The sequence below is a fragment of the Sorghum bicolor genome, chromosome 1 (assembly GCF_000003195.3).
Source record: "Sorghum bicolor cultivar BTx623 chromosome 1, Sorghum_bicolor_NCBIv3, whole genome shotgun sequence".
In the NCBI taxonomy this organism is placed as follows: domain Eukaryota; kingdom Viridiplantae; phylum Streptophyta; class Magnoliopsida; order Poales; family Poaceae; genus Sorghum; species Sorghum bicolor.
The window spans coordinates 69111033-69137868 of record NC_012870.2 but is presented as its reverse complement, the minus strand read 5'-3'; the positions used below and the strand labels follow the sequence as shown (position 1 = coordinate 69137868).

The 26836-nt window shown below is 45.9% G+C and overlaps 4 protein-coding genes across 7 annotated transcripts; 3 read left to right on the top strand and 1 right to left on the bottom strand.

Annotated features, from left to right (window-relative positions):
* LOC8081435 lies at positions 1-6978 on the top strand. Of its 4 annotated transcripts, none has more exons than XM_021451786.1 (10): positions 1-253; positions 1213-3588; positions 3948-4077; positions 4163-4248; positions 4382-4626; positions 5009-5095; positions 5186-5285; positions 5460-6010; positions 6492-6526; positions 6612-6946. In XM_021451786.1, the coding sequence occupies exons 1-10, from the start codon at positions 149-151 to the stop codon at positions 6614-6616; spliced, it is 3720 nt and encodes a 1239-aa protein (XP_021307461.1). In that variant the 5' UTR covers positions 1-148; the 3' UTR covers positions 6617-6946. The 4 variants fall into 4 exon arrangements, with proteins under 4 accessions (XP_021307461.1, XP_021307459.1, XP_021307458.1 ...); XM_021451784.1 differs by having other exon boundaries at positions 2-253; positions 1213-3582; positions 6481-6526; positions 6612-6978; XM_021451783.1 differs by having other exon boundaries at positions 3-253; positions 6481-6526; positions 6612-6978.
* LOC8081434 (protein PMR5) lies at positions 7507-10276 on the top strand. Its single transcript, XM_002467995.2, has 6 exons — positions 7507-7656; positions 7957-8707; positions 8810-8981; positions 9102-9280; positions 9394-9552; positions 9736-10276. The coding sequence occupies exons 2-6, from the start codon at positions 8364-8366 to the stop codon at positions 10064-10066; spliced, it is 1185 nt and encodes a 394-aa protein (XP_002468040.1). The 5' UTR covers positions 7507-7656; positions 7957-8363; the 3' UTR covers positions 10067-10276.
* On the top strand, positions 14925-17687 carry LOC8081433 (protein trichome birefringence-like 3). Its single transcript, XM_002467994.2, has 6 exons — positions 14925-15164; positions 15337-15652; positions 16266-16437; positions 16551-16750; positions 16885-17037; positions 17142-17687. Exons 1-6 carry the CDS (start codon positions 15041-15043, stop codon positions 17473-17475), a joined length of 1299 nt encoding a protein of 432 aa, XP_002468039.2. The 5' UTR covers positions 14925-15040; the 3' UTR covers positions 17476-17687.
* Positions 17551-21615, bottom strand: LOC110430248 (asparagine synthetase [glutamine-hydrolyzing] 1). The gene is made up of 13 exons (XM_021447565.1): positions 21397-21615; positions 20788-20926; positions 20607-20705; positions 20292-20433; positions 19839-20032; positions 19557-19718; positions 19351-19431; positions 18999-19220; positions 18730-18864; positions 18522-18602; positions 18358-18444; positions 18153-18260; positions 17551-18033 (listed from the first exon to the last, which is right to left on the bottom strand). The coding sequence occupies exons 1-13, from the start codon at positions 21474-21476 to the stop codon at positions 17791-17793; spliced, it is 1773 nt and encodes a 590-aa protein (XP_021303240.1). The 5' UTR covers positions 21477-21615; the 3' UTR covers positions 17551-17790.

The window sequence follows — 26836 nt, the reverse complement described above, 5'->3', positions numbered from 1 at the left end:
CTGTTAGCGCCCTCTACCCCTCAGCTCCGCCTTCATTGGCTTCTCTTGGGCTCCTCCCCGTATCCCGGGGCTTACCAGTCCAAGGCTGCCGCGCTCGCACTGAACCCTACCTATCCCACCCACCCGTCCCCGCAGCCGCGCCCCCGCAATGGCGCGCGGCGCGGCTAGAAAGCGGCGGCGCGAGTCGTCGCCCCCTGCCGATGCCGCCGAGGCACGCGACGGGAGGAAGCTCCTCTTCGGCGAGTTCGTCGAGGTGAGCACCGTCCGTACCGCCGTTTGCGATGATGTCCACCGCATTGGGGCTTAGGGCGATGGTCCGCGGGTGATGGGCTGGGTGCCTGGGTTTTCGATTTTATTGGGTTTCCAATGCTTGAGGCCACATCGCCCACGATCAGGGTCGTGACCAGGCGATTCTCGGTTAATCGTGATACCGCGCATTGGCCGTTCCGCGGCCGGGGATGATCGCGAGGGTATCCGGGTGGTTATTGGTTAGGAATAGCATGCTTTTATTAATCTGGGGGTGAAGTGGGTGCTTAATTACATATTTACATGTATTCTTTTTAGTTGTTCTGCGGAGTTTATATTGGGTGGTTGGAGTGACCTTATCTTCCTCATGCGGAAATGCTGACAAGATTAGTAGAAGGTTATGCCACATAGACGGCTATCAAGTTGCAACAGCGATTCGGCAGTGAGCCTTCTTTATGCACCTGCAAATAGTTCAGAATCTTGGCTTCTCGCTTCTTCCCTCAGTGAGTTCCGATAGTATTATTGACATCTAAGCAAAGTGTCTAATTGTGCGTAAATTGTATCATATTATTTTTATTTCTTCGGCTGATGCCAGTTACCTCTGGCCATTGATACCTGCCAATTGGGCAGCCTTGCATTAGTTAGGTAGGAATTACTTAAGTGGTATATCACTGTTTATTCTTTTAGTATGATCCAATTTGTTTTTTTTGAGCATTCTATGATCCAATTTGTTGCATGCATGTATTGGATTTGACCTATCAATGAACCACTAATGTTCTACTACCCCTTTTAACACACCCTTTGTGTTCGCATCAGAATTCCAATGTGTTTCATTGTTTTTGTGACTTGCTGATGATTATGGGATATGCCAACCCCTGGTTTTCTTTTTGCACTGTCACTATGTATGCCCTCACAATGTGGGATGGAAGTGCCAGAGTTATTCACTGACATATTTCTATTCTGTAGGTGTTGAGTTGTGATCCAGGGCTATGTGGCTCCTGGCATAAGGCTGTTGTTATTGGTATTCAGGAAAATGCTCGCACCGTAAGATATACTGATTTCATTGATGAAAATGGATCACCGCTTGTTGAGAATGTTCAAGTGTCAGATGCCATTGATGGCAAGTCAAGCATGCCTGAGGAAGTCATTCGTGGCAATGTTAGGCCAATGTGTCCACATCAACGGCTGCAGGTATCTCATGCAAGCTATGGACTCTGTGTTGATGCACTCATAGAAGGTTCCTACTGGGAAGGTGTTATTGCTGATCATGCTGAAGGCTCTATGGAAAGGAAAGTCCTTTTCCCTGATGAAGGTGATGAATGCACTATCGAAGTTGATCAGCTACGTCTTACTCAAGACTGGGATGAAGTTACAGGGAAATGGAAACCACGTGGAATCTGGTTGTTTCTGCAGATGCTATTGTCACATGAAGAGAGAGATGGTTTACCTGTGTCAGTCAGGCAGATATGGTTTGACTTAAGATCCAAACCTTCTTTTAAGACTGATGCCAAAATGTGGATGTGTGGAACAGAAGAATTTTGGGAGAGATCACTTGCAGATCTCATTGCTGAATTGTGGTCTCTATGTGACAAGCCTACCCTAGATGGATATCAAGTGGAAGCAGTATTTCAGAAGAACGAAGTTGAGACCACTGTCTTGGATAAGCTGGATCCATCCCAAGCATTATCAGAATATATATCATGCTATCGCAATAATAGGAAAGATGCTCTCATAAAAATGGAGTTGGCAAAGCAACACCTTAAATCTTTAGGATGGACCTTTCTGGATGACCATCCTAAAAACAAGTTTTACATCTCACCTGATGGTAAGCGGTTCCCATCTTTTCTAGGAGCATGCCAGGCGTGTTTGGCTGCAAAAGAAGCAAATGATTGCCAAGATGATCATACAGAAAATTTGCATCTAGACAGTACTAGTGTGGTGCACAAGAATGCACGCTACAACCCGACGCGCATGGATCTTGCCTTGATAAAGAACAAGTCGAATGATAAATGGATCACGACTCCATCAGGATCTTGGGAGTTGGTTCAACTCGATGCTGAATTTTCCCCACAGATAGTTTCTCTTCTTGCTAGTTACCAAGATGGCACTACTGTTCTACAGAGGAGCATTGACAGAACTCTGAGTGTGAAGCTGAAGAAGCATCTACTGGCATTGGGTTGGAGTATTAAGTTCAGAAAAGATGAAACTATGCTAGGAAATGGCCATCACAGACATATTACGAGATACCGATATGAGTCACCTGATGGGAAGACTTATGTTTCTATCATTCAGGTAATATGCAGCTTGATAATTGGAGGCGTTAAACAAGATATAATAACTGACAGACACAACTATCAGACAGCACCAAAAGGTTTTCATTCGACAGTGTCAACTGACCTGGCAAGGCTCAGTAAACGTAAAAGAAGGGATAAATCTGATGCCCTTGAAAAATACATATACTATATGGAAGCTGATAAGAAAACTTCCAGGAGGAGGAAACTGTTGAGATCAAATGCTAAGAAGTTTCTCAAATCTGCTGGATGGAATTTTTGGTTAAAGCAAAAGCCTGGAAACAGACTGGAGTTGAGGTATGATGCTCCACATGGCAAGTCTTACAACTCTCTAGTGGCAGCATGTAAGGGTTACCTGGAAAAAGGATATCAGGAGGACAACGACGCAGACACTGAAATCGCCAACCATGGTTCTGCTGATGGTTCTATGCATCGATCAAAATTGGCACGACTAAGGGATTCAAGTACAATACAGGGTATGCCTGCAGTGGACAGATGTAGCAACATGTTTACCTTGTCTGCACATCATGGAAAGTGTAGGAAAAGAAAATCATCTCCAATTTCTTTGGACAGTGCACCATATCTTTGTTCAAGACATGGACAGATTCCTTCAAGTGAGCATCGTGCGAAGACAGTTTTGTCTATGTTGGTAAAGAAAAAAATTGTGGTACCAGGGGATAAGGTTACATATAAGCAAAGTGATGGACCTGGGATAAAGGAAGGTTCCATCCGCAGAGATGGAATAAAATGCATGTGTTGCAATGAAATATTCACTGTGGAGAATTTTGAGGTTCATGCTGGGAGCAGTACACCATTACCTTCGGCTCATATGTTTTTAAAGGATGGAATGTCCCTATCACAGTGTTTGGTTGAATTCATGGGTGGAAACAAGCCCAGAGATCCACATCCACTGCATGCGCGCTTGAAGGGAAAAAATTCTGATCTGGAAAGTGATTCGATATGCTCTGTGTGCCATGATGGTGGGGATTTATTACTTTGTGACAATTGCCCATCATCTTATCATCATGACTGTGTCGGTTTGGAGGTAGAGGTACTCCATTATCCTATTCGAGTGAATCTATTTACTTAGTCTTGAGTTTCTATCTGCTGGTGCATCTATTGTTGCAACTTGCAAACTTCCAGTAAGTAGCCTGGTACATGACAGTTTTAGCCTTCCATTGGCTTTAGTTATATGGTTGTTGGTTTTTTATGAATATTCTTGCTCAAGTGCCAATCCATATCACATTGGTAGTGAGAACTTATGATAAATTTTCCTTCACTTTTTTGATTATGATGAACAGCATGTGCATCATATCATTGCTGTGTTTCTTCAGTTCTTATTTCTCCACAAGTTCTTCCTATTTGCACTTGCTTTAAGAAAGATATTTCAGTTGCATTCTGCTTTTGTAGGCCATTCCGGAAGGCAACTGGTATTGCCCATCCTGCAGATGCAGTATTTGTAACTTGAGTGATTATGATCCTGATACCAGCCAATTCACTGAGAAGACCATAGTTTACTGTGATCAGTGTGAACGGGAATGTATGCTTATTTCAACATTTATGTATAAAATGTTCCAGATTTTTATTTTGTGATTGCTGATTTCTTGTTCACTTTCTTTTGGTAGATCATGTCGGTTGCACTAGAAATAGTGACAATCAGCTTATCTGCCGACCAGAAGGTTGTTGGTTTTGCAGCAGGGGATGCTCAAATGTACGGTATTACTTGATACAAAATGCTAACTTTTTACCTGAAATGACTTTAGAATATAATTTGAACTCAATTCTTATTATGATGTATTTCAGATACCAAATGATTGATTCTGGTGTACCATTCCGTTGTGCAGGTATTTCAACATTTGCAAGAACTCATTGGGAAATCAGTTCCAACTCCAATCGAAGGCGTATCTTGGACTATCTTGAAATTTTGTAGTGGGAACGGCAGTGACCATGGTGATTATGATGATGAGATAATGGCAGACCATTATGGCAAGTTGTGCGTTGCAGTTGGTATTCTTCATGAATGCTTTGTTACTATTATCGAGCCTCGCACACAGAGTGATATTTCTGAGGATATTGTCTTCAATAGAGAGTAAGTGCTTCTGGACTATTTCCATGCATCTGGTTTTATTTTACTTTCAATGATTCTTGCACTAATACTCTCATGAGATAGACTGAATATTCTAGCATAGTTGATGCTTTATTTGTATTACAAATAGTCGAAAATAGACCATTTACTGAATTGCTTAAATAGAAGTAACACTAACTGTAGTTTTGCAATGCTCATCAGCAAAGTTGTTCTCTATTTTTTTGTCCCCTTTTCACCTTCCATATTCTGGAAATTTGTTGAAATACCTGTTGTTTGGTTACATCTGTATTCATATTATAAATTTATATATGTTTGATGTTTCTTTGCCCATTATTTATTGATCTAGTGTAGACTGCTGACTAACTTCTGTATATATGCTTCACAGATCAGAACTCAGACGACTAAATTTTAGGGGATTCTACACAATACTTCTCCAGAAAGGTGGTGAACCAATATCTGTCGGCACTTTTAGGTAGTGTAACCTTCACAATGATTTTCCATAGTATTTGAACCTTTCATTAAGCATCTTGATCCATGTCCAGTTATTTCCTTTCCTGATTAGGATTTGCGGCCAGAAGTTTGCCGAGCTGCCTCTGATCGGTACAAGTTCTCCATACCGTCGCCAAGGAATGTGCCGACTTCTAATTAATGAACTGGAAAAGGTTTGCACTTGATATATTTTGAAATAATCTGCAACGGTATTTTAGTTTAAATATTGTAATAAAAGCTTGTTTCGAAAAAATTGTAACAAAAATGTTTCCATTTGATTCCTCTAGTACTCCTGCCATTTCCATGGTGTTTGCAGAATAACTCACTTTCTTTTTTTTTCTTATCAGTTGCTTTTAGACTTGGGGGTGGAAAGACTTATATTACCGGCAGTTCCTGAACTTTTGGAAACATGGACATGCTCATTTGGTTTCACAATTATGTCAAATTCTGATAGGCTTGAGTTGGCAGGGAATAGCATTCTCAGTTTCCAGGGAACCACCATGTGTCAGAAGATTTTAAATGTTGCACACAACATTTCACAAGAAAAAAGTGTTCCATCAATGTCCAATTCTGAGGGAATGGGGTTGGCAGAGAACATGGTGGTGCAGAAGGTATTTGTTCCATTGACAGTGGAGCCAGACCATCAGATTGATTTGATTGTGGAGCCTGAGCTAGTAATGGAAATTGAGAATAACAGCAGTGAAGAGGGTATTTCTTCAATTGATCCTCTGACTAGTATGCCAGACCCGCAAGTTGGTTTGACAGTGGGGCCAGAGCTGGTACTGGTAAGTCAGGAAAAAAAAGGCGAAGAGGATATTTGTTTCATTGACGCTCCAACTTGCACGCCAGACCCTCAAGTTGGTTTAACAATGGACATTCATGAGCAACCAAATGTCAGGTATGGTTTCTTCTATTGAGGTCAAGAATTCCGTTCGTTCTTGCTTGACTGAATTCAAAGAGTCAACATTGTAGAATTTGCAAATGCTATGTAGACTTGATACTAATAGACAAATAACCAGTTATGATTGACCGAGACATAACCTGCAGTTATATTCTGTAAGACATTACATTCTCCTAGTTGGCAATCTGGTTTACTATCTATATATTCTCTTGGTGAGCCAGCATCTTGTTTATACTCCCTCCATTCCAAATTCTAAGTGTGTTTCTAGATACATAAGTTTGACTATGTATCTGGACATAATGTATATCTAGGAACATAGCTATGTATCTAGAAAAGGTATAATGACTTACAAGTTGGAATGGAGGGAGTAACAATTAGTGATCTTTAGTAATTTAATTAAGGAATTATTTACTACAATCTTTAACGCATTTTTCCTTTACTTGGTACTGATTGTGCTCCATTTCTAGTGCTGGTGCAGATCAGTGCAACGAGAATTGCACTTCGAATATAACAGTACGTATATGCTCTGAGTAACTTCCTGATTAGTTCTTGGGTAGCTTCTCGTGTTGCTTATGATAATGCTTCCTACATTTTGCAGCCTAACACAGCTTCAGGATCGAAATACAAGTTCTCAGGAAAATGCTATGAGCGGGTTAAAAAGGGTGCTCGCCCAAGGAATGTCTGGCTTAGAGTTTCGACCAAATAATAACCAAGGGTGGATCCACTAGAGCTTTGGATGAAGGATGCTAAACTTTGATGCAGTAAGCTTTCAGCCATGGCCTTGGCGTTGTCCAGAGTGTGAGTCGAAATTAACCTAACCTGATTACGGAAGCGAGTGATTGTGTATTTTCCATGGTGTAAATTAAGGACTATCGAGCTGCTAACATACTGTCCAACTACAAGGAAAATGAGACTGTTTGAGCAATTTTCTGATGATGGTTTTACCCTGATCTGTAGTATTATCATTTCTGTCGCCATACTGTTCGTTAGCTGCAAACTGTATGCAGTTCCTTTTGTTTGACTAGACATTCGAGCTCAGCCTGAGCTTGTTGCTGATTCTGCACATGTGATCGATCAGGGGTCCTCAGGCTTGTTAGATCACAAAGAGGTTAAGAGTAAAAATGGTTAGTGGTCTGTTTCTGGTGAGTTGGTGAGGGCGATGAGAGAAATTCTTAATTCAATCAATCCTGTCATGGCATTAGAGCTGCTCCAATATGCACACAGCAAGGAGTAGGAGAAAGCGAGGATATGCAGTACGCCCTTTCAAAGTAGTACTCCTGACTCTATGCAAGCTGTATAAACAAGTTGCAATATTCTTAGCCTGAGACTCAGCCGTAAGACTCCGCCTCCGTATCTGAGATCACTCTGATTCCAATCTCTATGAATTGCTCATGGCGCCTGTCTGATCTCGCCAGCGGTTACAGGTGGCGTCTGAGGCGGCGATGCTTTGGCGTGGGTTATCCAGTTGGTGGTGTCCAGCGTTGGTGTTAAACAAGTGGAATATGGCGGCACTTTTGCGGTGCACGGGCACGGCAGTGGCGGTTCTTCTACTTGGTGTTTCGGTCATTCGGTGGCGTGTGGCGGCGGCGCATCTCTTCGTGCGTGTGGCAGTGCTTGGCGGCGGGGATTCTCCGGTGGCTTTGGTGAGCTGATCTCCTTCCGATCTGCGTATCTTATTCAGACTCAAAGGGCAAACCATGTCCAAGCACAATCGCATAATACCTCCCACTGCACGAGCCACGAGCATATCATGCAACAATAGCAAATTCACTACACTACCATGAGTGCATAGAATCGCCATAATATCACAACATATATAGAAGCGACACATATGCGTTACCTAAACACAAATTTCAATCACTTTGCAATGCTAATTTTATCTCAAACCAACATTTGATCAAACTTAAAAAAAATATTGACTCTTTGAAAACGACATATTGCAGTTACAGAGTAAGTATATTCCATTTCCAAGAAAGCACGAATTCCATTGGCTTCAAATCTTTCGATGTTCCTAGCTACAACGACGTACGCCAAAGGGCAAACCGACCAAAGGCAAGGAATCCACGGATTCCATACGAGTCGCGCAAACTCCAAAGGTGATCTGATCTCGAACACGCTCACGTGAACTCCAGTTGGTCTAGCGGCAATTCTTTACCCTCACATGCACACCTCTTCAAATTCAATCGAGCTCCTGACAATTAGCGCAGCTCGATAAAAGATTACTCGCAGAGGCGACGGGTTACTCGCAGCTGGACTCGTGATTACACGTAGGATTAATTGAGCAGCAGCATAAAAGGGTCCATCATCAGAAAAGGCGGCTTTGCTTCCGTTTCCTCTTTTCTTTGCCACGATGCTGCCGTCGTCCTGCAGGAAGAGTGCCGCCCTCGCCGCCGTTGCGTTGTCTTCCTCCGTCGTCCTCCTGCTCCACGCTGTCGCTGCCTTCTCTCTCCCGGCAGCCTCGGCGCTCTCCGTCGGGCTGGCGCGGCGCCACCGGCACGACGCCACGCCCGGGCTTCAGGCCGCCGGCTGCGACGTCTTCAGTGGCAGCTGGGTCCTCGACGGCGGCTCGGCGGCGTCGTACACCGGGTACAACTGCCCGCTCATCGACGCGGAGTTCAACTGCCAGCTCTACGGCCGCCCGGACTCCGACTACCTCCGGTACGTCTGGAAGCCGGCCGGCTGCGAGCTACCGAGGTAGGCAGTGAGCGCCAGCCATGTCTCGGCCCACGGCGACAGACACGCGCGTGCATGCGTGCGTGGTAGACTGATTAATTACTTGTATTGTATACATGTCAGGTTCGATGGCGCAGACTTCTTGACGCGGATGAAGGGGAAGACGGTGATGTTCGTGGGTGACTCGCTGGGCCGCAACCAGTGGGAGTCGCTCGTCTGCCTGCTGCACGCCGCCGTGCCGCAGTCGCCGGCGCAGCTCGTCTCCGCGGACCCTCTGTACACCTACAAGTTCCTGGTATGTTATGTTTACATTACATGCATGTACATACCACACGCGGCGTGCGTGATAATTCAGAGCTTGGCTGGCCGAAGAGATTAATTAGGCCAAATCATCTAATCGTTGTTGGAGCATCAGGAGTACCAGGTGACGGTGTCCTTCTACCGCGCGCCGTACCTGGTGGACATCGACGTGGTCCAGGGGAAGCGGGTGCTGATGCTGGACGACATCTCCGAGAACGCCGAGGCGTGGCGCGACGCCGACGTGCTCTCCTTCAACTCCGGCCACTGGTGGACGCACACCGGCTCGATGCAGGGGTACGCACTGCAAAATCTATTCGTGATAAACTGATAATAATGTAGTTGTAGATTCAACTAACAATGAGAAATCGTCAATTTGCTCTGAAAATGTGCGCGGTGGATCGATGCAGGTGGGACTACATGGGCACGTCTGGCCGATACTACGAGGACATGGACCGCACGGTGGCATTCCAGCGCGGCCTCACCACCTGGGCCAACTGGGTGGACCTCAACCTCGATCAAGCCAAGACCCGTGTCTTCTTCCAGTCCATGTCGCCCACGCACTACAGGTATTCTCTCACCCGTGACTCCATGCACGACCCATCTCTCTCTGTGCACTGCAACGATAGCGGCGGCGTTCTGTCGAGACGCGCATATGCATGTACAGGCACGTGTCGTGTTTTTCTTTTAGCATTCAGCCATTCAATTTTTATTTTAATGCTTGGGCCTTTTTGTGATGCGCACTGTATCAGCTCGAAGGAATGGCCCAACCCGGTATCGAAGAACTGCTACGGCGAGACGGCACCGGTGACTGGGCTGAACTCGACCGGCCAGGCCTCGGGCCAGGACCAGGTGATCCAGGCCGTGCTGCGGGGCATGAAGAGCCCCGTCCGTCTCCTCGACATCACGGCGCTGTCGGCGATGCGCAAGGACGCGCACCCATCGGTGTACAGCGGCGACTTCTCGCCGGCGCAGCGTGCCAACCCCGGCGCCGGCGGCTCCGTTGACTGCAGCCACTGGTGCCTTCCCGGCCTCCCGGACACCTGGAACCAGCTCTTCTACACACTCCTCTTCTACAAATAAGTAGTGACACTGACATAGGCACATAGCAAGTCTTACCCATACAGCTAGCACAGGTCGCTGGCCATGTTGTCACAAAGCATTTGATTTTTTTTTTCGGTGTGTGTAAACTGTAAAACTAGTGTGAAGTTGTATTGGCGGGAGAAATGCGTCGATAACGTTTAAATAGGAGTGAAGAACTGCAATCTCGGTTCAATTGATCTCCTTTATTCAGGCCTGTCCAAACAGTTTTGAATTTTGACATTGCAATACTTTCGTTTGTATTTAACAATTATTGTCTAACCATAAACTAACTAAGCTCAAAAGATTTCTCTCGCAAATTATAGACAAATTGTGTAACTAGTTATTTTTTTATCATATTTAATACTTCACACAAGATTCGATGTGATGAAAAATCTTAAAAAGTTGTTAGATTTTGGGGTGAACTAAACAAGGCCTCACATGGCATTTGTACAATTGTACTCCATGTACCCTATTTATCGCAATAGTTGATCTCTATTGCTTTGCATGCAACAAGCTATATACCTTAGATCACTTATGAATTTAAGAGCCTCTTTGGTACCGATTCTCGAACGACTCCTGTAGCTATTTTTAGATGATGCTAGCTAGGGATGAAAATGGTATGGATAGTTTTCGACCATATACGAGACTGAATCCGTTTAGAGGAGTTTAAATCTGTCCGTATCCGAGTCCGGATATTCAACATCCGATACCATGTCCGCATCCGAATACTCAAATCACATATTTATGATGTCAATATCCAATCGTATCATATCTTGCATGACTGACACTATCCGTATTCGAATTCAAATCCGACCAGAAATATGAAAACAAGCCAAACGGGTCCAGAAGATGTTGCTCCCTAGGAGAAGCGTTAGATTTCACGCTCAACTTCACTCTGCTCCTCCTTCCCGCTTGCGGGCCTAGACGAAACCCTTTCTCTGTATGCGTTAGCAACAACAAAGTGGACGACGGGCGAGGTAGAGGTGTCGATGGTCTAGAGGCTAGAGCATCGCCGTTGGGACTGGAGCGAAGCAGTGCTGGGGCGAACCCATGGCGGAGGAGTGCCATCGAGCGTCAAAGGCAGGGCTGCGGGGTGAATAGCACCGGAGGAAGCTTCGATCAAACTGGTACTAGGGCAAAGAGCATCGTCGAGATGGGGCGTGAGGCCGCCGATGTGCGGAGCAGCTCGGGCCGCAAGGCTGCCGAGGCACGATGTGGTCGATGTAAAGACGGAGCTATGAGATTCGATGCTTCTCTCGCTAGAGGCGAATTGCTGAAGGGGAGGGATGGGGCTGAAGAATAGGAGAACAAGTGGTAAACCCAAGGCCCAACAATCCTAGGCGACCGTTTGGTTCCTGTTGACACACCCCCGAAGTATTCATCATATCACACTCAACAACAAGCTTAAAAATACATGATCAGATCTGCGTCTTAGATTCGCCTAGGCTCCACTCGAATGCTAAGCTTGTTGTAACTTAGGAAAACTAAGAGAATATTTGGATTTATGCCACACTTCGCCCCGGCCAAAGCTGTGGTCCGTTGCCACTTATTAGGGTGGTATTTGGTTCATATACAACTTTTAGCAGTCACAACATTTGCACACTTATTTCATCTCAGAGTGTGGCGCTGAATCTTGGTGTCACAACTCGTCACAACTAGTTATGGGACGTGCCCCAAAACTAAACCGTTCCTAAGTGGCTACAAATCAAATATATAGGGCTTTCTGAGGACTGGTTTTCCGATTCTCCCGGTTGATATGTTTATATACCATCAACATTTGGCTAACTTTGTTGTAAAAAAAGCATTTAGCTAACTTTTTTGCAGTGCCCAACTGATAGCTTTTCTTTTCGAAGAAACACTCAACTGCTAAATGCAAAAAGGGAGCATCGTTTTTCGGTTGGAGGGAGAAAGACGTAAAAGGGCAATGTTGATTCCTGTGAGCAAGCAATTATTGATTCTTTAGTTAGGTGCAGGACAGTTCGAATTTCTTGGGCCTTGTTTAGTTATTTCTAAAACCCAAAAAAATTTTAAGATTTCTCGTCACAACAAATCTTATGGCACTGGCACATGCATGAAACATTAAATATAAATTAAAAAAATAACTAATTATACAGTTTGTCTGTAATTTACGCGATAGATTTTTTGAGCCTAGTTAGTCCATAATTGAATAATAATTAACACATATAAACAAAAGTGCTACAATAGATCAAAAAAATTTTGTAAGAGAACTAAACAAGACCTTGGGCCTTGTTTAGTTCACCTTAAAAACCAAAAACTTTTTCAAGATTCTCCGTCACATCGAATCTTGCGGCACATGCTTGGAGCATTAAATATAGATAAAAATAAAAACTAATTGCACAGTTTGTTTGTAAATCGTGAGATGAATCTTTTAAGCCTAGTTACTCTATAATTGGACAATGTTTGTCAAATAAAAATGAAAGTGCTACAGTGTCGAAATCAAAAAAATTTCGGGTCTAAAACAAGGCCTTGGTCGTGATCATCGATTACTTGCTATGGAAGCAATCTTATCCTAGGTTCCCATAATTTTCTCAAAGTTACCTGTTGTTGAAGTGTTGTGGGACTGACATTATTTCATAATCTCGTCAGCGATTGTCCAGCATGGTTCCATCAGGATTCAGGTACTCCCCCACCCACCCCCACCCCCCCCACCACCACCATAAAAGAATACAATTATAGAAAATGGACTGATCAAACTAGTCCAAGTTTGATCAAATTTATAATAAATATTACTAATAAGCTATGTTTCCAAATAAATTTATTATAAAAATATATATTCTATAACTAATTTAATGATTTTGTATCATAAATGTTAGTATTTTTTTATATAAATTCAGTTAAAATTTAAATGATTTGACTTCTTGAAAAACGAGAACTACATTTCACTTCTGCCATGCCAAGACAAAATTATTTTGAGTTCCGATGCATGATATGTGTTGTCAAGAATTTAGGATTCCTAAAAGTCGAGAAAAAGAAGGATGTGTTGACGTTGGAGAGGGCTAGCATGCTCAAGGAGATTGCAAAACAACCTACACATGGTTAGGGTGATATTAAGCTCGTTCTTGGCTGAAAAGACTATCAAACTTCTCCTTGGAAGACCGTTGGGGAGGAGTATGTGGAGTGTGTTTTAGACCAACAATTCTGCCTAGAATGCCAACAAATCTTGTCTGTCACTTAGAATGTCGTCAAATCTTGCCGAGAGACGTGCCAAAAAGCAAGAGGGGTTGAAAAAGGGGTAAAAGGGTTAGTAGATTGATTTTGTATCGATTGGATAGAGGTGAACTCAATTAGTTGTGATCCTCTCACATATATATAGAGGAGGTGATCTTATTTCAGTAGAAAATAACTCCAAAACATGTTCTCCAAGTTTTCCTGTTAGAAACATTCTAAAACACGATTTAAAAGATACACCGGTTCGAAATACTTTCACGGGTCTGGGCAGCCTCCTTGGACTGCATTATGGACTAGGCGACTTAGCCGACTAGGGCACTCAGCTAAGCCGACTAAGGGGTGGGTCGACTAAGCTTAGCTGACTAGACTGGCTCGCTATCTTGAACGTTCGATTTTTTTTCAATGGTTTGTTGCGTCTTTTGACGTCTAAAGAGTTCAAAATATTTATAACTTGCTGGTGGTGCCCAAAACCATCTTAGGACATTTCTTAGTGTCAACAGGATGTTCAGCGAAATACTATGTGACAAGTGACAAGTGTGCATAATTAATCTAGTGAGAATGGCAGCCAAAAATACATCAGTTTCTCCATATCGAAGTTTATAATGATGAAACACAAATTGCTTGACAGTGTAGTGTTGTTGTTGTTCCATAAAAAAAAAGTGTAGTGTTGTTGTTGTTGTTGTTGTCCGGACTTCGGTTTGGCAAAAATCTCCATACTTACCCACGGAATCCACCATCTGTCGTGTTATAATGCTCCATCATACGGATGGAATGTGTAAAGCATCGAAACAAACGGCATAACAAGATCTCACCAACAAACTGGTCAAACATCATATCAAAGCTACTTGTATTATATTCTATCTTCTCCTCAAGTCCTCAAGCATATGATGACTATCAGTTATGTGTATGGCGTTTTTGCCTTGCTCTAAAGAGGAGTCTGAAATAAATTGTAAGTTTGGATCTTCAGTACCTGTTTGGAGCTGTTTTTTTCTACCTAATGGGTTTAAGCGGACGGCCTAACTTAACCTCGTCGAACGTACACATGAAAACTGGTTGACTATGACTTGAAACTTCGTGCCCTGATTGTCATGCCGTGAGTGCATATGCTGTCTTGTTCCTGCTTGACTAAACCTAGACAGGCAGATGGGCAGGAATGACACAGAAGGATCGGCCACTCTGCTCCAGGAATTAATGAGCTGAAATGATGCTGCATTCCCACTGAAATGATGGTGCACACAGTAAAAGGACAGATACACACGACACACCTAGAACCAGAAGACTGCCAAGGCTGTTTCTGGTGGAAGAGTGGAGCACACAATCAATTGGAAGTTGGAACAGTGTCTTGGCTCTTGCTTAGCCACCACCTCTTTCTTCTCAACGAATAAATGATACCTATGGCACCTGGGCTATAGTAGCCTATATATTAGCTTCAAACAACCCTTTGACAATGCAGAGTGAAGGAACATGCGCAGGTTGGTTGTCTCTCAGGCAGCGCAACGCTAATCCTAAACGTTGCCTTTGCTTCACTCCTACTCGAGTTAGTACAGCAAACAGTTAAATTCAAGTGCCAAATACATCTACCCTGGCCCCGCAATGCAGTCCTATGATTCCCAACTTAATTATATGATCTCTGCAACTGAAACTGAAAGCACTACCACCAATACTAAAAACACAGGAGCAGCAGCTGCCATTAACTTAAGCCATCTCACTCACTCCAGCCACCCTGCAGCCTCTGCAACAAGCATCGCTGCATGCCAGCATCCACGTAGCAGCTGAGCTGAGCTCATGGTTCAGTTAGCAGCGATGAAGCGGGTGAAGGGGCGGGCCCCGCTGTCAGTGGTGGTGGCAATCATCGGCGGCCTGGCTCTCGCGGGCATCATCTTCACCGAGGACCTCCGCTCACTCACTGGTACATGCTTCTAGTGCTGCACCTACTGATGAACTCCATTGCACAGCACACATATGCACTTGCGCCTGTGCAAGTGTGCATGCTTGATGCTTTAGCGTATCAGCTTCGTGTTGCCTTGTAAGCATTTGAACTTTGTTGGAATGCATGGCCTGGTGTCCCATGCTCTCTTCAGAGATCATGGAGAAGAAGAAGGGGAAAGACAAGGAGCAGAAGAGGACGACGACGTCTGTACATGCCAGGACGAGGACGACGCTAACGCGGCCGGGGGAAACAAAGGTGACGCGGCCGCCGCCGGCGAAGACAGCGTTCGACCCGAGCCGGTGCAGCGTGACGGAGGGGTACTGGGCGTACAACAGGTCCAGGAAGCTGCTTTACACGGACCAAACTTGCCCGTTCATCGACAGGCAGGTCTCTTGCCAGAGGAACGGCAGGCCGGACAGTGACTACCTGTACTGGGATTGGCATCTAGACGAGTGCAGTCTCCCAAGGTCAGCTACCGCTCGTGTTCAGTTTTCCGTCAGTTCAAGGAATGAGATGGTCCATCGCTCCATCGTCATATTATTCTTGTATATTGTAGAACATATTAATTTTTAAACAAATTCTAAACCTCAAACTATTTATTTTACTCCCTCTGTTGACCGCATCGTCATCTAAAAGAAGTAACCTTGGCCCCCCATGAAAATTTAGGAAGAACTAGCGAGTCAAAAAAAGGTACTCTCCCGTCCTAAAATCTCACTATCAGAAAAAATAAATCCTCTTAATTTTTTATCTAAAAATATAAAAAATAGTACCAATATTTATATTCAATTTATTACGAAAATATATTACATGCTCAATTTAGTGATAATACATATACATAATAAATATGAGTACATTATATATTTGGACATCTAGCTAAACTCTAGGAAATTTGACTCTTCGGAAAGGGTATTCTTTTGTGTTGACTAAAAATGGGCCGAATTAATCTCTCTACAAGGGCCACATTAAGTGAGTCAGTATTTTATCGGGCCGAATTTAGCGGCCTGTTCATCAGACGTAGCCACGTTGAAATTCTCTGCGACCGGTAATCCATGGGCCGAAACTATGCGTTTGGATCCGCAGGTTTGACCCGGCGGCGGTGCTGGAGAAGCTGCGGGGGAAGCGGATGATGTTCGTGGGCGACTCGCTGCAGATGGGGCAGTGGCTCTCCTTCGTCTGCCTCGTCAACTCCGCCGTGCCCTACACCGCCCGGTCCATGCAGCGCAGCACCACCCTCTCCGTCTTCACCGTCACGGTAAGCACGTACGCAACGGACGGACCGCCGCCCGCCCATCACCGGCGGCGGTGCGCGCAATAATAAGAGCTTAATTAACGCGGGACGACCGCGGGCCTTTTCCGCTGGTGCAGGAGTACAACGCGACGATCGAGTTCTACTGGGCGCCGTACCTGGTGGAGGCCAACTCCGACCGGAACATCCGGCTGGGAGCCGACGGCCGCGTGCTGCACGTCGACGCCGTCGAGCTGCACGCCAAGCACTGGAAGGGCGCGGACATCCTCGTCTTCGACAGCTACGTCTGGTGGATGACCGGCAGCAGGATCAAAACAGTGTGAGAGTGATGAGCCGCAGCTAGCTATTAACCGGATCAATAATGTCGTGTGCCGGCCGGCTGCCGGCCGTGCATGGTCACCGTGTGTTGCTCCGCCCTCCGATGTGTGATGCGATGCGATGCACTTTCTTCAGGTGGGGCTCGTTCGGGGACGACGGGTACGAGGAGCTGGACGCCTGGGTCGCGTTCCGGCTGGGCCTCAAGACATGGGCCAACTGGGTGGACGCCAACATCGATCCCAACGCCACAAGGGTCTTCTTCATGTCCATCTCCACCACGCACATGAGGTAGGTAGCAAAAAATGCAGCAGCTCGATAATCAATGAAGTAATAATACTACTAGTAATGCAATTTCCTGATCCAACTGGGCCAAAAAAAACCATGGGTTTCAGGAGCGAGGACTGGGGCCGGGAGGGCGGCATCCGGTGCTACAACGAGACGTGGCCCGTCACGCGGAAGGGGTACTGGGGCAGCGGCGCGGACCGGCGGATGATGGAGGTGATGTCCGACGTGCTGGGCCGGATGCGGGTGCCCGCCACGCTGCTCAACGTGACGCAGCTGACGGAGCACCGCGTCGACGCCCACGTCTCCGTCTACACCGAGACCGGCGGCGAGCTGCTCACCGCCGCGCAGAGGGCCGACCCGCAGACGTACACGGACTGCATCCACTGGTGCGTGCCCGGCGTGCCGGACACGTGGAACCAGATCCTCTACGCGCACTTGTAGTAGCTACGTTTGGTTCTGTCATCAGCAGCTTGTGATAGCGAGAGAGAACAGGAATAATTTTAGATTGATGATCCGTAGTTCAATTTCACAGATCGAGTTCAAGTTCAAACATCACATACACGGACGGACATACCTTTTTTTTCTGAAAAAACGTACAGATATGATTGAGACATACAGACACACGGACACGTACGCTGGTGACACTCTACATACAACACGTAACAATAGCATGTGCTTCCGCACCGGGATATGGCCGGTGGGCACGCCACACACACACTCACACCTACCAGTCGTTCGTTCTTATCCGCCAGTTTATTACACCGCGATCGCGACAGCGACGTCGTTGCCGCCGTTGACCGTGCCGTTCGCGGCGCCGTGGCCGCCGTTGGCCACCACCGCCAGCTTACCGCCGCCGGTGTTGTCGGTGGCGGAGTCGTGGGAGGAGATGAAGCGGCCGGAAGGGTCGTTGGAGGCCTTCCACTGCTCCACCCACTCGATGGCCGCGGGCGTGCTGCAGGCGATGCTCGGGCCCCACGGCACCGTCTCCCTCGCCGAGTCCTGCAAGCAAAGCATCACGATTATTCAGCACACCGGCCGTCTCCCGAATTAAATTGACTAAGCACACAGGCGCAAATGAAAACAACGTCGCCACGTCGGCGTCAGGCTGATCGAATCACCTGAGGGAAGAGCCTCTCGAATATCATCCGGTAGTAGTAGGCCTCCTTGTTGACGGGCGTGTTGTACGGGAACGTTTGGGCAGCGTTGCTCATCATCTCATCCGTGACCTGAACATTGAGGAGCGCACGTTGTTAGTGCTGGTTAGCTAGATGGATGGCCAATCTCGATGATGTCTAGGAGCTGGAGTGGTCATATATAAAGCACCTGCTGTTCAGTGAAGGCTTTGAGACCATCGATCCAGTTGTAGCCAACACCGTCACTGAACTGTTCTTTCTGCCTGTAGAGAATATGCTGCGGATGCAGGCATGGCACAAGTGTCAGTTCAGGCTTGAAAAACACAGAGGTAACATCTGTGAAGATGTTTTTACCTTGGGCAGGTAAGGGTTCTCCTCGTCGTCGAACGCCTTCCTCATGACCCACTTCTCGATGCGGCCCAGGTTCTTGTCGTACTGCGTGTGTGCCAGCAGCAAGAACAAAGACAGACATCATCAGAAAGATAAACCCGCCAAAGAACAACAGAAACAGAGCTGGGGACTGTCGATTATCTCCACGTCTGAGAGACATTTCATTCAGTACCATTTTCCATTCAGGGTCCATGCTCATAGCGACGTTGATGAACTCCTTGTCGAGGAACGGCACGCGGACCTCCAGGCCCCACGCCGACGTCGCCTTGTTGGCACGCAGGCAGTCGTACTGGTGCAGGGCTTTCACCTGCGGAAGCGGAGCAGAGAAGGATCGCGACGGGATCAGAACCGCCCCGAATCCAAACGAAACCGACACGCGCGTGCATGCCGAGGTGGTGGGGGGGGGGGGGGGGGGGGGGGGGGGGGGGGTACTGTGTGTACCTTGCGGCAGGTCTCCTTGTGGAACTCCTCCTTGTTGGGAGCGAAGTGGAAGTAGAGGTAGCCGCCGAGGAGCTCGTCGGAGCCCTCACCGGACAGCACCATCTTCACCCCCAGCGACTTGATCTTGCGAGCCATCAGGAACATGGGCGTGCTGGCACGGATCGTCGTCACGTCGTAGGTCTCGTCGTGGTAGATCACCTCCTCGATCGCGTCGATGCCGTCCTATTATGGAGAGTGAAAAAAAAAAATGGTCGATTCATTTGCCACTCGTGTCGTCAGCGTGCGTCATGATATATATAGATCAAGTTCACGGCCAAAAAGCGGGCCCTCTCTCTCTTCCGTGCGATCTTACCTGTACGGTGAAATGGAACTCGTGATGGATGGTTCCGAGGTAGTCGGCGACCTCTCGTGCGGCCTTGAGGTCAGGGGAGCCCTGAAGGAACGTACGTGCCGTGCCGGCGGGCGAGAGGCAGGCAGGCAAGAAACACGTCAGCGTCCCGCGCGATTTCGAGACAAAGACACGCGCATCTCTCAAGTGCAAAAAAAACGAAAGAAAACCTCGAGGCCGACGACAAAGGAGTGGAGCTCGGTCCCGAACTTCTCGGCGGCCTCCGTCTTGACGAGGTGGCGCTTGGTCACGGAGGCGACGAGGGAGGAGTCGAGCCCGCCGGAGAGGAGGACCCCGAACGGGACGTCAGTCATGAGCCTCTTGATAACCGCCTGCAGCCGCGCACGGGAATCGGGCACATGGCCGTGTCAGTGTCAGTAACGGCCGTCTTACTAGTTTTTGCTTACCACCGATCGACACCCAACAACAAGGTCATGTCACACACTAGCTACCTTCTCGAAGGCGTCTCTGAGGACGAGCGGCTGGTACGGCGCCGTCCGGGGCACCTGCTCCTGGAACCACTGCGGGTTGTACCACCGCCGGAACCCGCCGGCGGCGCTGGAGTAGAGGTGGCCCGGCGGGAAGATCTCGAACCGCACGCAGTCCTCGTTCAGGGCCTTCATCTCGGACGAGATCCAGACGGAACCTGCATGCAGCCAAGGAAGAAAGCGAGGCGAAAACCGATCGGTCAGCTAACGTGCGTGTCTGAAATTGTTTGCACCTCATGCTTGGCTACCGCACTAGCTCTGTCCGACGTCCGAACAGGATCCGCGTAAGGATGGTCCGTACGCATTTTTTTTTTCTCCCGCTCTGTCTGCCTGAATCTGATAATATGACCGGCCACACCACACATGCAGACGTATGCAGAAACGTGAAGGGAAATATTGATGAAGTGCAGCACGCACCGTCACTGCCCCAGCCGATGTAGAGCGGGTTCACGCCGATGGCGTCGCGCGCTGCCACGTAGGTCCTGTCGCGGGTGTCGTAGAGCACGAACGCGAAGACTCCGTCCAGCATGTCGACGAAGTTCTCGCCGTACTTCTCGTACTAGTAGAGACCATGCCGACGACGACAACAACAAAGAAGGTTGGAATCAACTACTACTTCGCAGTTGTGCAGCGTTTGTTCTTTTATGTGTTGGAGGAGAGGAGATGGCGAAGACTAAATTTGGTTCGTAGAACTGAAACGACGATGATCAGAATATATATATAGGCTCTCACCAGGGGGATGATGACCTCGCAGTCACTGCCCGTGGTGAAGTTGTGCGTGCCGGTGAACTGCTTCCGGATGTTCTTGTGGTTGTAGATCTCTCCATTGGCCTGAAAATAAAAGCAAGAAGCTCGAATTTCATTCGTGCTGTTTGCGCGCTGCTGATCGCGCTCAGCATGCGGTGCATCTTACCACGACGACGACGGTGCGGTCCTCGTTGAACAGCGGCTGGTCGCCGGACAGGGGGGAGACGATGGCGAGCCGCTGCTGCGCCAGGAAGTTGCCCTCGTGCTGGTAGAGGCCGGACCAGTCGGGGCCCCTGTGCTTCAGCCTGCACACCACATCCACATGGGATCCATCATCTATCAGGTCCGCCAGTCAAAACATATACTAATAGCCAACTAATTAATCGCCCAAGCAACAATATTGTAATCAGTGACACAGAAACACACGGGGTTACTACTAGCTAGAACGACGGCGAAGATTCCCATTCTGATCCTTTTCAGAACGGCCCATCCTAGTCTCTACCGTTCGATTCTTTATGATTCCTATGACAAGAGCCCCCCCGGCCGGGGACCCGGTAAAGAGACAAAACCGACACCAACCAGTGAACCAGTTACCAGTCCTCGATTCCCAAGATTGGCTAGCTCTTTCCGGCAAGCTCAAGAACACAAACACATACATATATAATAACATCAAGAATCAAGATCCCTCGGCGGCTGGACGAAGGAACTGACACTAAAATGCTAGTATAGAGTGTTTGGTGGCGGACTGAAGAGTGCAATGGGCGGGAGGGCTTGCCTTCTGGCGCAGGCGAGGACGCGAGCCCTCCTGGCCTGAGACCAGTCGGAACATCCGAGCACGGCGAGGATGCCACACATGATGCCGCCGGACAGGGGGAGGAAGGGAGAAACGCGTGCAGCAATTAAGCAGCTACTAGCTTTCTGTGGGAGGGAGGGAGACGAGACGAGACGAGACGGTGGGTGCTCGTGCTGCTGCCTGCTGGGATGCGGGAACCAGAGGGGAAATGACTGCCGTTTTATAGGCGGGGCGCGCGGCTCCGGGGCCTCGCGTCCGCGACCAGGCGGGAGCGCGCCCTGGACACGCGGCGGGTGTCCGTTCGGCGAGCTCCGTGCGCGGGCGGAGCTTATCCGTTCGGGATGCAGCGCGGCCGAGTCAGCGTGGGCCCCGACCCCGCGTCAGCCATGGTCCTGGCCATCGGATCTAAGTTGGACGGTAGGGTGAGGCTCTCCATTGTAGGCTCGCTAGATCGGCTGGTGGGGCGAAGCTGACGGGGCCCACCGGATTCACCAATGGGCGCCGGCCGTGCGCTTTGCGGCGAGAGACGATGTGTGTGTGTGTGTGTGTTGTGTTTGTCGCGGGTGATGATGCAAACGACGCCATTATTCTGAGCACCTTGCATATTGATTAATGTATCCGGAGACGTGAGTTTAGATGGTAGGAAAGATTCGGTGAATCCGCCTTGCAGTTTTTAAATCTTTAACGATGTTATAAATTTAATTGTGGGGAGGAAATTTCAACGATGATAATTGGATTCCGGCTAAGCAACATAATGGACGTCTTATATCTTTGGATCTACTCCAAATCTCAATTGTTATGTTTTTTTTTTAAAATACTCTCTCTATTCTAAATTATAAGTCGCTTTGATTTTTTTACAACGAATTTGCTATATATTGTGTGAATAGTATTAGAAGGGTGTGGAATGTATATGAGCTCTCCCACTCTGGTATATGCATTGTGATATGGGTGGCATCATCTATATCATTTTTGTGTGTTCTAGAACTCATAACTGTAATTTCTGTTTCGAGAAACTAATAAAGCATCCTTCATCTACAAAATGTGAAGATTGAAATTGACCATATCTTTGTAGACAAAATTATTTCAATGCCATCCAAAGCTATACCCGTCCCTTCTATGTGATTAAAAATTGTAACTTTCCTTGGTTACCATTCATTTATACATTTTCATCCCTTATATCTCACTGAAAATTATAGCTTTCCTTCATTGCCATTTATCTTAACATGAAAAGATGGAAGACTAATAAAACATGCTTTGATATATTCTAAGGGTAAATTTGTTCTTTTTTTTCACTTTCACCTAACAGTAACGTGGCAGTAAATTGATAGCAATGGCACAAAAGGAAAAAATTAAATTAATAGCAATAAGGGAAGGTACAATTATTTTGGATGGCATTTAAGGAATGATAATAGTTTTTTTATGGTATACAAGGCATTTTGCCATCTTTCTATATCACGTGTTAATTGACTAGATGGTGCCTATGCCACCGAATGATCTGAAGAGGGAGATGAATTGGTGATTAAAAATTGAAGAAACATTCTTAACCTAAAAAACTACTTCACTCTCTAGTAATAACTAGACCTAAACCTAAACAAAAAAACAAACTAAGATTAGTCCTTGGGGCCATCAAACTAAGCCATGTCCTTAGCATACAAAATACCAATAGGTCATTAGGATTTGCATAAATGAAATCTAGCTAGCTAGTATACCACACTAAGACAAACCAAGTCAAAGAGCCAATCAACATTTCAAGCACACACAAAGATGACAATTAATGTAAATGTGAGAAATGGAAGAGATTGACACGTGACAACTGAATTATCCCTTGGTGTCTAGTAGTTGACACTACCACCTAGTCCATGGTGTAGCACCCACTATGGTTCGAGCTACCTTGAGTAGGAGGTCCCAAAGTCACTCGTTCTCCATTCTGAATTGGTCTGTCTCAAACCAAACACAAAAGTAGGAGATTTCCAACATGAACTCCAAATAAAGTTGGACACGCACATGCACGCACACAACCCAATAGCGAAGTCCTATCCATTGGAAAAATGACGCTGGGAAAATCAACACGGGATGATATGCAAAGCTTCACTGAGATATAGTGCGCATTACAAAGTATGTATAAGTTGAACTGACCACTGTACAGTACAATTGGATGATCAGCTGGATTGTTCTATACACTCTAGTAAGCATATCCAAGTTGAATTGATTGTTGCATATAATGTCATCGAATAATCCATCAGTCCACATAGAACACTTTATTGTATCATCCGGTGGGTAACACTACCTAACACTTTACTGTGTCATCGATGCCCTTGATCAACTAACCCAATGACGCTTAAACTTCAATTCTGGCTCAACTTGAATTTTTATCTTGTCTAATTCAGTTTCTTTGATATTCTTGACTTATTCCATATCTATTTGAGGCACTCTTGATCCAGGTTCCATGGAGTTTCTCTCATATGTGCATATCAAAGTGATCTTAATTCCAACTTTGACCAGTCTGCCAATCTACCAGTCTCGACCTAATAATAGTAGAGCCAAAGGTTAAAAAAAACCTAATGTTATGTCTAAGTGCCCCTAACACTAATATGCACTTAGACATTGTCATGTCCTTAGTCTTCACGAATATTCTTGATCCATACATTGAATGCAATCTCCATGGGACAAGATAATCAAATGGCCTCAATCCAATATGAACAAATATTATGGATACTCAATACAAGTAGTTGTTTGTTTCTAGGGTTCTGTGTCAGATACAAATAGTGTTGGATGCATCATATATTGATATCTATTTCATATACATATCCGGAATGAAACTTTGAGTATTCAGATTAGGTTATGGTGCAAATATCAAATGTCTGGATTCATATATGGATTACCCATGCAGTCTTTAGACCTTTTCCGGACAGACAAATACTCCCTCCTTACACATAAAGAAAAGTCGTTTTGGACAAGATTTGGGTCAAACAATGAGAATATAAATCATGAATAACTTTTAAGTTGTTGAGTTTGGAAATATAAAAACCATATGAATAGATTTGTCTTGAAAAATACTTTAATAAAAATATAGATATACCACTTTTTTATAAATATTTATATAAAAATAAAGAGTCAAAGTTAAGCTTTGGAGATTGTGTCCTAAACGATTTTCTTTATGTGCATGGAGGGAGTATATCAAGAAATATTCATCATGTTTTCATCCCTATGTGCATGGACACAAATAAATTGGTTTCAAACATTTGAAAATTATCAATATCTTTTTTCATTTTGTTACCTTAAAACTTTCAAGAATCCCTAATTTGTTAAGCACCATACTTTTCCAGCACAAGTTAAGTGATCGATGCCGAAAAGAAGTCAGATATTGATAGTAAATATAAAACTGTGCCGAAATATCATCAGACGTTGTTTATACATACTTACAAACCTATATATAAACCAATCGTCACTAATGAGTTAACTATACAGAACACCACCGTCCCACCCAGTTTGACATTAACCAACCCTCAGCTGACGTTCTGGCAAGTCCAATCATTGCAGCGGCTGGGGGGGGCATGCGAGGTTGAGGACTTGGACAACCATCCGAAAAGCCCGTACGCGGCGACGATAACAGCCGGAGCCGGGCCAATGGTACGTCTGCGGTATGCCTCCGATCCCGCGTACGTAGCCTGGTCCTGGCGCACAAAAACATGTAGCTAGTACTCCTAGATAGATAGGCAGCATTATTTTAGGCCGGCCATCGCCGTCGCTGATTGCTTGTACCGCATGAATAGCTAGCTCTTTGGCCTCACACGCATGCTGGCGATCGATGCGCCCTCGTCGTCGATCGGAGGAGGAAGAAGAAATGGATCGAAACGGTCTCGACGACATTATTCATACATATGCACTGGCTGGCGTCTGTGTGTGTCCAATTTCACGGTGGTGCGCGCGGCCGACGCCGGGTCATGTGCACTCTCGGTCAGCATCGCGACGGCGACTTCTCGCTCGTGCCGCGCCAGCAGCCCATGTATTGTCCTGATCTGGTGAGGACAAGGGCAGGGACGGTTGTGCTGGAAGGAGGAGGGGAGCTGGCCAAGCAAGTCCTGATAAATTACTTGCACTGATCAAGATGGTATGCGCGAGAGTGAGGGCCTGCTGGCTGGGGTGGTGTGTAGGTCTGTCACTGTGCTAGCTTAGCTAGTAGCTACCGTAGGATGCAACGAAAATGCACCGTGTACTACCGTACTGTGCTGCAAGAAAGGCAGCCAGGCCGAAATGGCCAAAGCGTATGGTTTATTTCAAGGCGTGCAAGATTTATATATCCTATGTGCGTGTACTATACCCTGTTTCCGGTGAAAGGGATGTGTGGTTGCTATTGCTACTCTGTATATTACCTGCTGGGTATTGGTTCGATCGACACGATTGGCCGGATTTGTAAAAGGCTGTGGACTTTTCTCTTTTTTTAAGAGTGATTTTTTTTTTTGAAAAAAATCTTTCTTTTATTTGGCTCCAGATGAAAAGTAGTAGGTTAACTTTAGAGGCTATTTGGTAGAGTTCTTTCTGATTTTGATTCTGATTCTCTAAGGAAGTTGATGCTACGAGAGAAGTGATTCTATGGTTGAGAGTGATTCTTTTTAATTTTTAGCATATATAAAATCTCGAAATCATAATGGATAATCACTTCATAGCTACTTTTTTTTCAGCTCTCGGTCTCTTAGTTCATTTCAGAGAATCATTTTACAGGTCTCTATGAGCTCTACCAAATAAGGCTTTAGTTCTTCCCTGTCTGAAAGAAAAGGCTCGAGATCTCTGCCGATCAACTAATAAAAAAGAGGGATTATTGAAACCAACAAACCACTAGAGAAGTTTATGCAGAGACACGACAAACAACACGAAAGAAAAAACAACAAACAAGAACAAAGACGATAACACAAGCTAATAATAACACAACAACAAAACAAAGCACGTTATAGCTAGCTCAGCTTAGTTCTTTGCTAGTAATACATTTTAGAAAGGAAACTAATTAAGATATTAGACGTTAAGATGTCAAGCATATCGACCTCATTGGCTTTACCAAAAAAAAAGGTTATTTTCTTAATAAAATGGAATATAGAGTTCTTCACCTAATCTGGAATGTTATCATCGACTTTAGCCAGTTGCTGTTGGAGTTTGGAAGTATGGCTACACCCAAAATTTCATTGGGATATATGATTGGAGCGAGATACATGGATACGACGAACACCCTCGTCCTGCGGTGGAACGTCAGCTTCGGATTCACGTTTCTTCCAATAAAACAGCTCCGTTGAAGATAACTAATAAATTAAATAAATAATAAGTTAGTAGCGTCACCCTCGTCCTGAGGAATTTTGAATAGCTATAAACAGCTTTCATTTTCGTGACAAAAGTGCTTATGAATTGCCAATTCAGCAAGTCAAGACAAACA